At 41.6% G+C, this 15,059-nt stretch overlaps 1 protein-coding gene across 1 annotated transcript; it reads left to right on the top strand.

The window, feature by feature from the left end:
- Positions 1–9,027: 9,027 nt before the first annotated feature.
- On the top strand, positions 9,028–9,525 carry LOC138900166 (uncharacterized). Its single transcript, XM_070186881.1, has one exon. It carries the CDS (start codon positions 9,028–9,030, stop codon positions 9,523–9,525), a length of 498 nt encoding a protein of 165 aa, XP_070042982.1.
- Positions 9,526–15,059: the final 5,534 nt, after the last annotated feature.

Below are 15,059 nucleotides of genomic sequence, written 5' to 3'. Positions count from 1 at the left end.
AAAGGAAGGAAGCCCAACTTGAATTATTTTAAAGTGTGGGGGTGTTTGGCAAAAGTGCAAGTTCCTAAACCCAAAAGGGTAAAGATAGGACCGAAAACCGTTGATTGTGTTTTCATAGGATATGCGACAAATAGTAAAGCATATCGATTTCTGGTTCATAAATCAGAAAATCTCGACATTCATAATAATACGGTTATAGAATCAGATAATGCTGAGTTTTTTGAAAATATATATCCGTATAAAAAGAAATGTGAGTCGTTTGGTGAAGGATCTAAACGACCTCGGGAAGAAACAAAAGAAAGTACATGTAATCAGGAGAATCCAAGTCGTAGTAAACGTCAAAGAACGTCTACTTCATTTGGACCAGATTTTGTGACTTTCTTATTGGAGAATGAGCCTCAAATATTTAAAGAAGCTATGACTTCTTCGGAATCATTATTTTGGAAAGAGGCAGTCAATAGTGAAATAGAATCCATATTGAACAACCATACATGGGAATTGGTTGATCTTCCTCCTGAAAATAAACCTTTGGGTTCTAAATGGATTTTTAAGAGAAAAATCAAAGATGATGGCACTATTGATAAATTCAAGGCAAGGCTCGTAGTCAAAGGGTATAGACAACGAGAAGGTCTAGACTACTTTGATACATACTCTCCAGTTACAAGAATTATGTCCATACGGATGTTAGTAGCATTAGCTGCAGTGTATGGTCTTGAAATTCATCAAATGGATGTTAAGACGGCCTTCTTAAATGGAGAGTTGGAGGAAGAAATTTACATGGAACAACCTGAAGGGTTTGTGGTTCCAGGTAAAGAAAAGAAGGTATGTAGACTTGTTAAGTCTCTTTACGGACTAAAACAAGCACCCAAACAATGGCATGCGAAATTTGACCAAACAATGTTGTCAAATGGTTTTAAGATAAATGAATGTGATAAATGCGTGTACATTAAAAATGTTCCAAATCACATAGTCATTGTTTGCCTATATGTGGATGATATGTTGATAATGAGTAATGACATTGCCAACATAAATGCTACTAAGCGTATGCTCAATAGCAAGTTTGATATGAAAGACTTGGGAGTTGCTGATTTAATTCTGGGAATTAAGATCAATAAGACTCCTCAAGGTCTGGCATTGTCACAATCTCATTATATTAAGACAGTACTTGAAAAATTCAAGCACTTGGGCTTTAAAGTTGCAAAGACTCCAATTGACGTGAATCTTGCATTAGCAAAGAACAAAGGCCAAAGCATATCACAATTGAATTATGCTCGTGTATTGGGATGCTTAATGTATATCATGAATTGTACACGACCAGACATAGCTTGTGCTATAAGTAAACTGAGTCGATATACGAGCAATCCAGGCCAATCTCATTGGATGGCAATGAAACGAGTTTTGGGATATTTAGAACATACCCAGAACTTTGAATTGCACTACAGTAATTTCCCTGCGGTGATTGAGGGATACTGTGATGCAAATTGGATCACCGGTTCAACTGATTCTAAGTCCACGAGTGGATATGTATTCACTATTGGTGGAGGAGCGGTATCTTGGAAGTCGTCCAAACAAACATGTATTGTCCGCTCTACAATGGAGGCTGAATTCATAGCCTTAGATAAAGCCGGTGAAGAAGCTGAATGGCTCCGGAATTTCTTGGAAGACATTCCATTTTGGCCCAAACCGTTGGCACCAATATGCATACATTGTGATAGTCAAGCGGCAATTGGAAGGGCTGGGAGCGTCATGTATAACGGTAAATCTCGTCATATACGACGAAGACATAAAACCGTTAGGCAATTACTCTCTAGAGGAATTATCACAATTGACTATGTAAAGTCAAGTGATAATGTGTCGGATCCACTTACAAAAGGCCTAACTAGAGAGGTAGTTGAGAAATCATCAAGGGGAATGGGGCTATGGCCGAGAACAAGTCATTGTGGCGGTAACTCTACCTAGAAGACTGGAGATCCCAAGATCTAGGTTCAAAGAGATCAAACAAAGTCATTAATGACGGTTCAACATTGTCAAATAAAATTTTAGTCCATTCTCGTGATGAGACAATGTTCAGTACCAAGGATAAAGCATTAAGGCTTTTTAATGATTTCTAAATTTGATACGGGGTATATCAAATAGTGTATCTACAGGATGACACGTTTAGGAATCACCTATTTAAGTGTGAAGTGTGAGCCGCTTCAAGGAGAACTTTGTAAGGCCAGTTCTCTACGCACTTATGAAACCAGGCGGTGTTCATGGCTGAAACGAACACAACAATGAGAACCAAAGACGGTTAAGGGTTGATTGTGTGACTTATGGTTGTCTAGGTATACACCAAAGATCGACGGTTCAAAGATATCAAATCTACCGATTGACCGAGTATATCCGACATAAGTTTACTACGGAAAGTTCAAAGGGAAACCTACTTATCCAGATGCAATTAATCCTTGCTTGTAAATCACACAGTTTTTCATGCATACTTCCGTGATATAGCCATTCCCCATTCATGTGGGGGATTGTTGAGGTTTTATTTTAAGATGTAATATTCTTAAAATGAGGGTGAATGGGAAATGGAGGGAAAATGAAATTTTGAGTAAAATTTTAAGTTTCCCCCTCTTAACAATGAGACATTGTCCCATATTGGAAGTGGAAGACATTTTTGGTGGGTATATATATAATTGCTCTTCTTGTAGCTCTTAAAGAGTTAAGAAGAAAGCAAGCCTCGCGCCGTCGTCGTCGTCGCTCGCTCGGCTCGGCTTCGGCTACGGCTACGGCTTCGGCTTCGGCTTCGGCTTCGGCTTCGGATTCGGATTCGGATTTGGATTTGGATTTGGTCAAATGATCGATTGATTGATTAATTTTTTGGACCAAATTTATTTGTTAATAGTAAATATTAACGTAAGATTATCCGTATTTGTAAACGGATATTTTCCAATCCGTGTATTGATAATTTGGCAGCCGGATAATGGTCTTCCCACCATGAAGTGCTTGCTCCACAAACATGAAGTGCTTGCTCCACAAACATGTAATGCTTGCTCCACCATGAAGGGTGGACGTTTGGTCTTGCACTCCTTCTTGGCTGCTATATATATGAGCAGCAAATGTTGAAGAAAAATACTCAACCAAAATGTTGAAGAAAGATACCAAAAAAAAAAACTCAACATACAATTCGCTCAACAAATTGGCTATACATTGCATTCCTTCCTCTCAGAACTTCCATACGTTTTTCTGAGTATATACTCCTTCGTTCTGCATTGTTTTTAACTTCAAACAAAGCAACTGTAAGTGTGATTTGCTACCGAACTTTGTGTTCGCCGAAACACTGGGGTTTGAAGTACCGCTACACCAGTGTGTTATTCGTTCTATCCTGGGAGGAAATAATCCATTACCTTGGGTACTAGGAGGGGATTAAATTCCTTAAGGAAACACTGTGAATTCAGTGGGCTCGAATTTATTATTATTGTTTCATTACGTTAACTTATATTTTGCAGAATTAATATTTACAAATACAGCAATATTGACCGGGAATAACAATCTTAAGGAATTTAATATTTATTTCTGTACTTGTGTTATTCTTATTATTCTGCAAACTAAAACCTTTGTGGTTTGTGTACTCCCGTTTTGGAGAGTTAAGCCTTCGTGGCGTTTTGTTGGATATTAAAATCTACGTGATTTTTACTCCAGTTTGAAAACGTGTATTAAACGTTTGTTTGTGTCATTCTTTTACAAAATATAACCAGAGATCTCTTTGTTATTTTGCATTATTTGTTTAAACGTTTGAGATGATGATATCATTAGTATTTGGCAAGAATATGATCGTGTGACAAAGTGACCATCATTTTAATTTAAGTTTGCTTTGTCCGGTTGGAGAGGAGGTGCATCAATATTTCACATATAATAACCCAAGAAACGTGATCTATGCTAATATAAGTAGTAGTAGTAATAATAATAGAATCGTTAGTTGTGTTTGGTATTGTCGTAAATATTTTTTGATGATATTTTCTTGGAAAAATTACTGTGTAGTGCTTGGTTATCTTAAATTTCTGAAATTATTTATTTCAGTGAAGATGCACACTACATGGAAGAAAACCACTCACCAGTGACTGAAAAAATCACTTACATATATATAATTATGATGCCATTGATAAGCGAAGTTTTTTTCCTATACAATTAATTTAAAATATCAATCAACATCCAAAATATTGTTGTTAAATGTTACTGCTCAAAGTGATAATTCGAAACGTCATCCAACTTATCCTATCTCCTAACTTTTCTTTGTTTCTCATCTCATATTCGATACTCAGCTTTGGAATTCGACTAACTTGAATTCGCGCAATTTTTTTTTTCCCTAGAGGGTTGTATACTGTCGAAATAGATTTCGGCCTTCGTACGATCGATCAAGGTCAAAACATAATAGATCGGAGTAAGACTTCGAGATGGGTTCCGAAGATGGTTCAAACAAGCTTCGAGCCCGAGGGACCGATCAATGTCGAGCTCGATATCATTATCAAGCTCGAATCCAAATCAAACTATGATGCAAAGTAAAGTTATCGAGCTTATGATTCAGAGACCGACCAACACTGACCCCGAATCAATACAAGGATCCGAGTCAGAATCGAGCTCAAGTCAAGATCGAGAGCTCGAGTCAAGACCGAAAACTCGAGTCAATATCGAACTCATAGACAAGAGCTGTTGCAATCCCACTAGAGGAGAGAATCCCGGCAGAAATTATGGAAAAGCTGATTTATCATGGGTCTCCCACTATGTATTTTTAATTATATCTAAAGTAAGGTCCTTCTACTATAAAAGGGGATGGTTATTATTTCTGTAAGGACCAAGTTTTTTGCTTACATTGTAATTCAAACATCATATTCTCCTATAGTGAAGAGTTGTTCTTTTAAGTTTTATAAATTGATTCAACCTGTTCAGTCCTAAAATTCATTTTCTGTACAATCTTGTTTACTTTGTGCTCTTTGCAATCCATATCTAATATTTTTATTTATCCTTACGGTTTGTATTAAGCTATATCATATATCCTTAGAACTAGGTACAAATTTAACTCTATCCGTCCTTCGGGTAAATAGTTTGGCGTCCACTGTGGGGCTAAGGATAACAGTGTTTGTTTGATACAAATCTGCAACACACACCAGCTTACGCTCGTCTTTTGAGGGTGTCTCTAATTTCGAATTAGCAATGAAAAACCCTCGATTAGTGGCTTTACCTACCGACAACGAAACCGGCCTTCAAGACGAAACCAATAACTTGATGCCCAGGGCCAGAAGGTCGCTTATCGATGTCATTGAAGCTCGAGTCGAAGTACCTGAAGCTCGAGCCGAAGTACCGCTAGATGTCAACTCGCATGAGGCCTTTGAGGCAAACCAACGTTCCGAGCCTGAAAATAGCATTCATGGCGGTACTCAATCTGCAGCTCGAAACTCCCATAACGTGGAGGAGAACGGAGTCAGCTTGCGTATGATCTTTGAAATGTTGCAAGCCCAACAGGTTGTGAGACCATTGAAGGCACAAAAGTATTCATCTTTGGCCTTATAGACATGCTTTCTAGGTGAGTAGTAATATCGTATAGGCATGATCTCTTAATAGTTCACATCTGGGCAACAAAGTAATTGAGAACGCATACTTGTTTTATTTATCCCTATGGGCATGTTGTCTAGGCGAGCAGTATGATAAGAATAGCAAAAACAACAATTTTGTATTAATCCAATTGAGGTCTTATAGGCATGGTATCTAGATGTAACGATCAACAAAATTGAAATATTTACTCCCCCTACAACGTTCGTACAGTTGCATAGCGCACAGTTTATCCAAACTCCAAAAGACGGCATTTTCTTCTGTTTATCCGAAAAACGGAAAGAGTTGAATTTGTACGTAGCTCAGTTGCAGAGCCAAACCTAGCTACCAAGCAGACCGGAGCCCAGTCCACCTCTAGAAATTTCCCACCGAACGGAGCCAGCCATAGTAAGGTCAAACGAGCAAGAATCGGGGACTACTCCCGAAATTGCTAAAATACTTGAGGAGCTCACAAAGCGAATCGAAGCCAACGATAAGAAAGTAGAAAAATATAATTCCAGGGTCGATCAAATCCCCGGGGCTCCTCCCATGATAAAAGGGTTGGATTCCAAGGAATTCGTACAAAAGCCTTTTCCTTCGAGTGCAGCCCCAAAACCAATCCCCAAAAAATTCCGTATGCCCGAAATTTCCAAATACAACGGAACGACCGACCCTAACGAGCACGTCACTTCTTACACGTGTGCCATCAAGGGCAATAATTTGGAAGACGATGAAATCGAATCTGTGTTGTTAAAGAAATTCAGAGAGACCCTCTCGAAGGGAGCAATGATTTGGTATCACAACCTACCACCAAATTCCATCGACTCATTTGCCATGTTAGCAGATTCTTTTGTAAAAGCACACGCTGGCGCCATAAAAGTCGCAACAAGGAAATCATACCTTTTTAAGGTAAGGCAAAAGGATAACGAGATGCTGAGGGAGTTCGTATCTCGTTTTCAAATGGAACGAATATATCTGCCACCAGACACATACGATTGGGTTGTCCAGGCTTTCACTCAAGGTTTGAACGAACGAAGTTCGACGGCTTCACGACGGTTAAAGCATAACCTCATCGAATACCCAGCCATCACGTGGGCCGATGTGCACAATCGGTACCAATCAAAAATTAGGGTCGAAGATGATCAATTGGGGTCTGAACCCGTTGCTCAAAGGGATATTAATCGAGAACAAGGTCCGATCGGGGATCAATATCGACCGTATAATGGAAACCGCAGAATCAGTGAATTGAGACATAACCTCGGACGAAATAACAAAAGAAATGATCGAGATCAAGGGTCCCGGGGGCTGATGAACATAAGTAGGTTCGACAGGCCTGCCGGATCTAGGGAAGTGCCTCGGTTATCAGAGTATAACTTCAACATCGATGCATCCGCCATCATGTCGGCTATCGGACACATCAAAGACACTAAATGGCCTCGACCTATGCAGACCGATCTTGCCTAGAGGAATTCCAATGAAATGTGCAAATATCATGGCACCCATGGCCACAGAATGGAAGATTGTAGGCAACTATGAGAGGAGGTAGCCCGGTTATTCAACAAAGGCACCTTCGAGAATTTTTAAGCGGCAGGGCGAAGAACCATTTCAAAAACAGGGATTTTGGCAAGAAGAACGAATAAGAAGAACCACAGCACGTCATTCACATGATCATCAGCGGTGTCGATACCCCTCAAGGGCCGGTGCTTAAACACACTAAGACGTCGATTGTGAAAGAAAAGCGATCTCAAACTCAGGATTACGCACCTATAGGAACTTTTTCTTTCAATGATGAAGATGCAGAAGGAGTCATACAACCTTATAACGATGCACTGGTAATATCCGTACTTATGAATAAAACTAAAGTTAAGCATGTGTTAATTGATCCAGGTAGCTTGGCCAACATCATTAGATTGAAGGTCGTAGAACAACTCGGTTTATGGGGGCTGGGTCGTACCTGCAACCCTGGTTCTAAATGGATTCAATATGGCATGTGAAACCACCAAAGGCAAGATAGTTCTATCAACAAACGTGGTCGGGACCATCTAAGAAATGAAGTTCCACATAATCGAAGGCAACATGAGGTACAACTCCCTTTTTGGAAGGCCATGGATCCACAACATGAGAGTTGTACCTTCGACCCTACACCAGGTCCTTAAATTCCCAACATTGAGAGGAGTCAAAACAGTGTACGAAGAACAACCGACCTCAAGATAAATGTTTGTCGTCGAGGAAGCAAATCCAATATCCTCGCCTTCGCCAGTAAAGGGATCGGGCTCAAAAGGGGAACGAGATACCAAATAGCAATCACAGACATCGGCCTTAACCCGACCAGATAATTAGAAGATCGACTAAGATGATGATCAAAGGATCCCTCGATCCTTCGTGATTCCCGATGTTTTCGACGCTACCAAATCAACGATTGAGAAATTGGAGCAAGTCACACTAATCGAGCACTGGCCCGAACGGAAGGTATACCTGGGAACGGGATTGACCCCCGAACTCAGGAAAAAACTTATTCAATTTCTTATTGATAATATTGATTGCTTTTTCTGCTCCCATTTAGATATAACAGGGATCTCGCCGGACATAACGACGCATCGACTAAGCTTGGACCCTAGGTTCAGACCGGTGAAGCAAAAAAGAAGACCCCAGTATGAGGTAAAGCACACATTCATAAAGGACGAGGTAATCAAACTTCTCAAGATAGGGTCCATTCGGGAGGTGAAATATCCCGAATGGTTAGCCAATGTGGTTGTAGTGCTTAAAAAATGGAACAAACTTAGAATGTGTGTAGATTATAAGGATTTGAACAAAGCATGCCCCAAAGATTCCTTTCTGCTGCCCAACATCGATCACATGATCGATGCCAGGTCGGCCACGTGATCCTTACTTTTCTCGATGCCTATTCCGGGTATAATCAAATCCAGATGAACCCGGAAGATCAGGAAAAGACTTCATTTGTCACCAAATATGGAACATATTGTTATAATGTGATGCCCTTCGGGCTAAAAATGCAGGAGCTACTTACCAGCGCCTAGTGAATAAAATATTCGAAGAACAAATAGGTAAATCAATGAAAGTTTATATTGATGACATGCTAGTTAAGTCCCTGCGCGCAGAGGACGATTTGACCCATTTGCAGGAAACGTTTGAGATTTTAAGGAAATACAACATGAAGCTCAACCCCGAGAAATGTGCTTTCGGGGTCGGTTCGGGCAAGTTCCTCGAATTCATGGTGTCAAATCGGGGGATCGAGATTAACCCCAATAAAATCAAGGCCATCGAAGACATCACCATCGTGGACGGTGTGAAAGTCGTACAGAGGCTAACAGGACGGATTGCAGCCTTAGGCCGATTTATTTCGAGATCGTCAGATCGAAGTCATAAATTTTTCTCTCTACTCAAAAAGAAGAACGATTTTGCTTATTCCCCGCTTACCGTTATGGTTTGGATAGACAAGCTATGATCAAAGAAGCGACAAATAGCTTATCAAAGGCTCAGCGAAGAATGAAGAAATATGCCGACAAAAACAGGCGCCCTTTGGAGTTCAAAGTGGGTGATAAGGTGCTGTTAAAACTTACTCCACATATTTGGAAAAATATTGACAGCCGAGTCAGGTATCGAGCCTTGGTTTCAAGGTATGATGGTCATTTTGAAGTTGCTGCAAAAGTTGGGGAAGTTGATTACCGACTGTTGTTGCCTGAAAGAATGAAGATACATCCTACTTTCCATGTGAGTTTTCTTAAGCCTTATTTGGAAGATCTTGAAAATCCGGACAGACACAAAACTAAGAGAGCTCCTCCTGAGATGCGCACTCAGTATGAGGAAGAAATTAAGAAGGTGCTTGACCATCGGGTTCTTGGGATGCATAAGAAAAATAGGCGGACGAAATTTCTGATTCAATGGAAAGGAAAGCCCGAGGCAGATGCGACTTGGGAAAAGGGTGCTTCATTATGGTAATATGAACATCAAGTAGAGGACTACTTGAAGTCAGCCTCGACGAGGACGTCGAGTTCAACTAGTAGGGGTGGTTTGTTAGCCCCTAATATTGAGACGTGACGGATGACGGATGGAACCAATGTCAAAGGTTTGTACATTGCTCCTTGACATGGGTTCGTGTGGGATTGATAAACAATGTACAAAGCTGAGAGTGTGCTTAAGTCGGGTGCACGGACTTGGGCAGGTCATAGGTAAGATTCCATGAGTGATGGCAAGGCAACCTTGGGTATGTGCGACGACGATGGCAGACGCATGACGTTTTGTCCAGGCATGCGAATGGATCAGTGAGACGACAAGGCTGTGACGAAGATATTATCATAAGACAATGTGCGAGGAATGATCAAATGACAAGGCAAGGCAAGGAAAATACAAAAGGTGGGCAAATCTGTGAGCAAGACATGTTGTAGTGGGCCAAAGGTTCTAATGGAGGGGCCATTTCGTGGGAAGTACTCCATTATATGGCAAGTGCTCCAAAAAACATGGCTTAGTGCTCCAACCAATATGGCTTAGTGCAGAAGAGGGACCATTTCGTGGAAGTGGTCCATTATATGACTAAGTGTTTGCTGATAGTGCTTAATAGTGACAGACACTATAATGAATTTTCCCCTTTATAAATTGCCCCTTGTATTCTGCCAGTGGCAGCTCCTATTTATAGGTGTTGTAGTTCGTTGGTTAAGGCATCAAGTCAGTTGTGAGCCTTTTCAATAGAGAGTCCTTTGTATATTCTGCGAGAATAATAAAATGTTGGGTGTTTTTACCCGAAATTGTGTGTGTTGCCTTCGTTTCATAAAGTCTAAAATAATTCTAAGTGTGGGAAAAGTAAGGCTGAGTAGCTTGAGTGTTAGGCTGCTGCCGTGCAGAGTTAATTACGAAACATTGACCCTGTAATAATGGGTATCAGAGCTCATATCATGCCAGCCTTCATACCCGAAGTTGAAAAAATACTCTTGTTAAAATCGGGTACATCATTGGATGGGGGTTTGGACCCTCTTCACAGATGGTGCTACGAATGTGAAGGGGTCCAGGCTTGGCATCGTGTTGAAACCCCCCACGGGTAGCATCATTAGGCAGTCTATCAAAACTTCTAGGTTAACTAACAATGAGGCCGAGTTTGAGGCCATGATTGCAGGTCTCGAGCTGGCCAAAAGCCTGGGAGCTGAAATGATTGAAGCTAAATGTGACTCTTTGCTGGTAGTAAACCAAGTAAACAAAACCTTTGAGATTGGAGAAGGTAGAATACAGAGGTATTTGGACAAATTACAGATAACTTTGCACCGTTTTAAGAAATGGACTCTACAACATGTGCCTCGAGAACAAAATGGTGAGGCCGATGCACTCGCAAATTTGGGGTCATCAGTCGAGGAAGATGAGATCGATTCGGGGATCGTCGTTCAACTCTCGAGGTCCGTAATCGAGGAGGGGCACGCCGAGATAAACTCCACAAGCTTAACCTGGGATTGGAGAAATAAGTATATTGAATATTTGGGAAACGGAAAACTCCCATCGAACCCTAAAGAGTTAAGGGCCTTACGAACCAAAGCTGCTCGAGTCATGTTGGTTGAAGATGGAACATTGTACAGAAGGACGTTCGATGGACCATTGGCAGTATGCTTGGGACCGGGAGACACCGATTATATTTTACGAGAGGTCCATGGAGGCACTTGTGGGAACCACTCCAGCGCCGAATCACTGATTTATAAAATCATCAGAGCAGGTACTGGGATAACATGGAAAGTGACACTAAGGAATTTGTTCGAAGATGTGATAAATGTCAAAGATTTGCACCGATGATCCATCAACCCGGGGAACAACTTCATTCAGTCCTATCCCCATGGCCATTTATGAAATGGGGGATGGATATCGTCGGCCCCCTACCATCGGCCCCAGGTAAAGCTAAATTTATTTTATTTATGACTGACTATTTCTCTAAATGGGTTGAAGCACAGGCGTTCGAGAAAGTAAGAGAAAAAGAGGTCATAGATTTCATCTAGGATCACATCGTGTGTCGATTTGGGATACCCGCAGAAATAACATACGATAATGGTAAGTAATTTATCGGCAGTAACGTAACAAAATTTCTCGAAGATCATAAAATAAAAAGGATATTATCGACACTGTATCACCCCAGTGGGAACGGATAAGCCGAATCAACAAACAAGACTATCATCCAAAACTTGAAGAAAAAGTTGAACGAAGCCAAAGGGAAATGGAGAGAAATTCTGCCCGAAGTTCTATGGGCATATCGAACAACATCGAAGTCCAGTACAGGAGCAAATCCGTTTTCCTTAGTGTATGGCTCCGAAGCCTTAATTCCAGTCGAGTCAGAGAACCCAACGCAAGGTTTCGACATACATCGGTGGAATCAAACCATGAGGCAATGAATACTAGCCTCGAATTATTAGATGAAAAACGAGAAACGACACTCGTTTGAATGACTGCACAAAAATAACGAATCGAAAGGTACTACAATAGAAGAACCAACCTCCACCACTTCAGGATCGGAAACTTAGCCCTAAGGAAGATCACCATCAATACTCGAGATCCTAATGAAGGGAAGCTCGGCCCAAATTGGGAAGGACCCTGTCAGGTCCTCGACATAGTCGGAAAGGGATCTTATAAACTCGGAACGATGGATGACAAACCATTATCGAACAACTGGAACATATCATTCCTCAAATGATATTATTGTTAAGGTATGATTCTCTCTTTCGTTTTGCCCATATATACATATTCGAAGCTAACCCATTGCAGGAGTTCGATCAAAGACGTCGAGACCTCAGGTTTTAAAGTACGCGTTGCACTCTTTTCCCCCTTAGATCGACTTTTATCCCAAATGGGTTTTCCCGGAGAGGTTTTTAATGAGGCAACAACCATGTGCTACCTGAGGGCAATTCAACAGTATCTAAGGCTTCTTCATAATCAACCTCGAATACTGGGGGGCATTAGCCCTCAAATATATCGAGTTTTGATGCAAGAAAGTTATTTCATAACAACAGGGTTCCAATAGGAAAAGTTGTAAGAGCCAAATGGTCAAAACGAACCATGCTCATGTAGTTGGCCCGAGCCCTGACGCAAAACATGAACACATGTATAATGAATTGCAAAGAAAAGTTCTCTTCTATACCGATATCTTATATCCAAGAAAAATTCCTCTATTTCGAGATTTATTATGCAAACAGGATCGAGTTTGAATCATCCACTCGACCATTAAGCCTACGGGTTACTTTTATTTCGAGTTCGAGCAAGAACTCACTCGACCATTATGCCCATAGGCTACATTACTTCGAGTTCGAATCATTCACTCGACCATTAAGCCTTCGGGCTACTTTTATTTCGAGTTCGAGCAAGCACTCACTCGACCATTATGCCCACGGGCTACATTACTTCGAGTTCGAATCATTCACTCGACCATTAAGCCTACTGGCTACTTTTATTTCGAATTCGAGCAAGCACTCACTCGACCATTATGCCCACGGGCTACATTACTTCGAGTTCGAATCATTCACTCGACCATTAAGCCTACTGGCTACTTTTATTTTGAGTTCGAATCATTCACTCAACCATTTAGCCTACGGGCTACTTTTATTTCGAGTTCGAGCTTTGGCTACTTTTATTTCGAGTTCGAGCAAGCACTCACTCGACCATTACGTCCACGGGCTACATTACTTCGAGTTCGAATCATTCACTCGACCATTAAGCCTACGGGCTACTTTTATTTCGAGTTCGAGCAGGCACGCACTCGACCATTACGCCCACGGGCTACATTACTTCGAGTTCGAATCATTCACTCGACCATTAAGCCTACGGGCTACTTTTATTTCGAATTCGAGCAAGCACTCACTCGACCATTACACCCACGGGCTACATTACTTCGAGTTCGAATCATTCACTCGACCATTAAGCCTACGGGCTACTTTTATTTCGAATTCGAATCATTCACTCAACCATTAAGCCTACAGGCTACTTTTATTTTGAGTTTGAGCAAGCACTCACTCGACCATTACGCCCACGGGTTATATTACTTCGAGTTCGAATCATTCACTCGACTACTAAGCCTATGGGCTATTTTTATTTTGAGTTCAAGCAAGCACTCACTCGACCATTATGCCCACGGGCTACATTACCTCGAGTTCGAATCATTCACTAGACCATTAAGCCTACGGGCTACTTTTATTTCTAGTTCGAGCAAGCACTCACTCGACCATTACGCCCACGGGCTACATTACTTCGAGTTCGAATCATTCACTTGACTACTAAGCCTACGGGCTATTTTTATTTTAAGTTCAAACGAGCACTCACTCGATCATTACGCCTACGGGCTACATCACAATGAGTTCGAATCATTCACTCGACTACTAAGCCTAAGGGCTACATTACTTCAAGTTTGAGTAAGCGCTCACTCAGTTATAAAGGCTACGAAGTCCAAATTCGATCAAGTTGCCTAAATCCTTGTGAAAATATTCATAAGACGTGAATAAAATCTTCACAAGATAGGAAACAAAACAGAAGCAAGTTGGCAAAAAGGGATATTTTTATATACAAGATTGTTTACATAATTGATTACAACATAAAAATTGAGGACTAAGCTTCTTGGTTATCCCCAGGAGAGGTCTCTTCTCTATCGGGCCCCCCCCCCAGTTCTCGGACCCGCTCTTACTCCCATCATCATCATTATCATCATCGTTGTCATCGAAAACCAAGGCTTCAGCATCGGCTTCGAGTTCTTTGGCTATTTTAATCACTTCAGCGAGGTCGAAACCTCGAGCATGGATCTCATCGAGGGTCTCCCTCCGAGATCGACACTTAGCAAGTTCAGCGACCCAATGTGCTCGAGTATCGGCAGTCTTGGCTGCCTCTCTTGCTTTGACCTGGGCAACTTCAGCATCGACCCGATAGACGACCATGAGTGCATCCGCATCGGCCTTTGCCTTTTCGGCGTCAGATTCGGCCTTGGCAAGTTCAGAGGCCAACCGAGCCTCGAGCTCCTCTATTCTTCTCGCTTGGACCGAGCCTTTCTCCTTCATTTTTTGAAGTTGGTTTTCGGTCGATGACAATTGGGCTCGAGCAGTTTCTTTCTCTGCAGCAAAGTGGTCCATTCCTTCTTTCCACTTCAAAGACTCCGCTTTTATCACATCGACCTCTTCACGGAGTTTTCCGATCATCTCAATTTTCTGCTGCAGCTATGAGACCGAAAAATTAGCCATCGTTCCGGTATCGAGCCCATAGTCTTTTAAAAGTATTATTACCTGCTCGGACAGATCGTTCTGATCTTGGTGAGCCTTGGCCAACTCAGCTCGGAGGTTTTTATTTCTTCCCCCCTTTGGCCTAAGAGGAGTTTTAGGGAGTTCCTCTCCTCCGTAGCCCATTAAAGCTCGACCGCGTATCGACGCAGCTCGGTTCGGGACCGAGAACATGATTCTCGATGAACTGCCGTGGCCTGCAAAGAAAGAAGAAACGAAGTTAGAAAAGAAAAGCAAACTTAAAGGTAATGCCAT

This window comes from Nicotiana tomentosiformis, chromosome 10 (assembly GCF_000390325.3).
Source record: "Nicotiana tomentosiformis chromosome 10, ASM39032v3, whole genome shotgun sequence".
Taxonomy (NCBI): Eukaryota; Viridiplantae; Streptophyta; class Magnoliopsida; order Solanales; family Solanaceae; genus Nicotiana; species Nicotiana tomentosiformis.
Note: the sequence above shows the minus strand (reverse complement) of the source record. Positions and strands in the feature narration are given on the sequence as shown.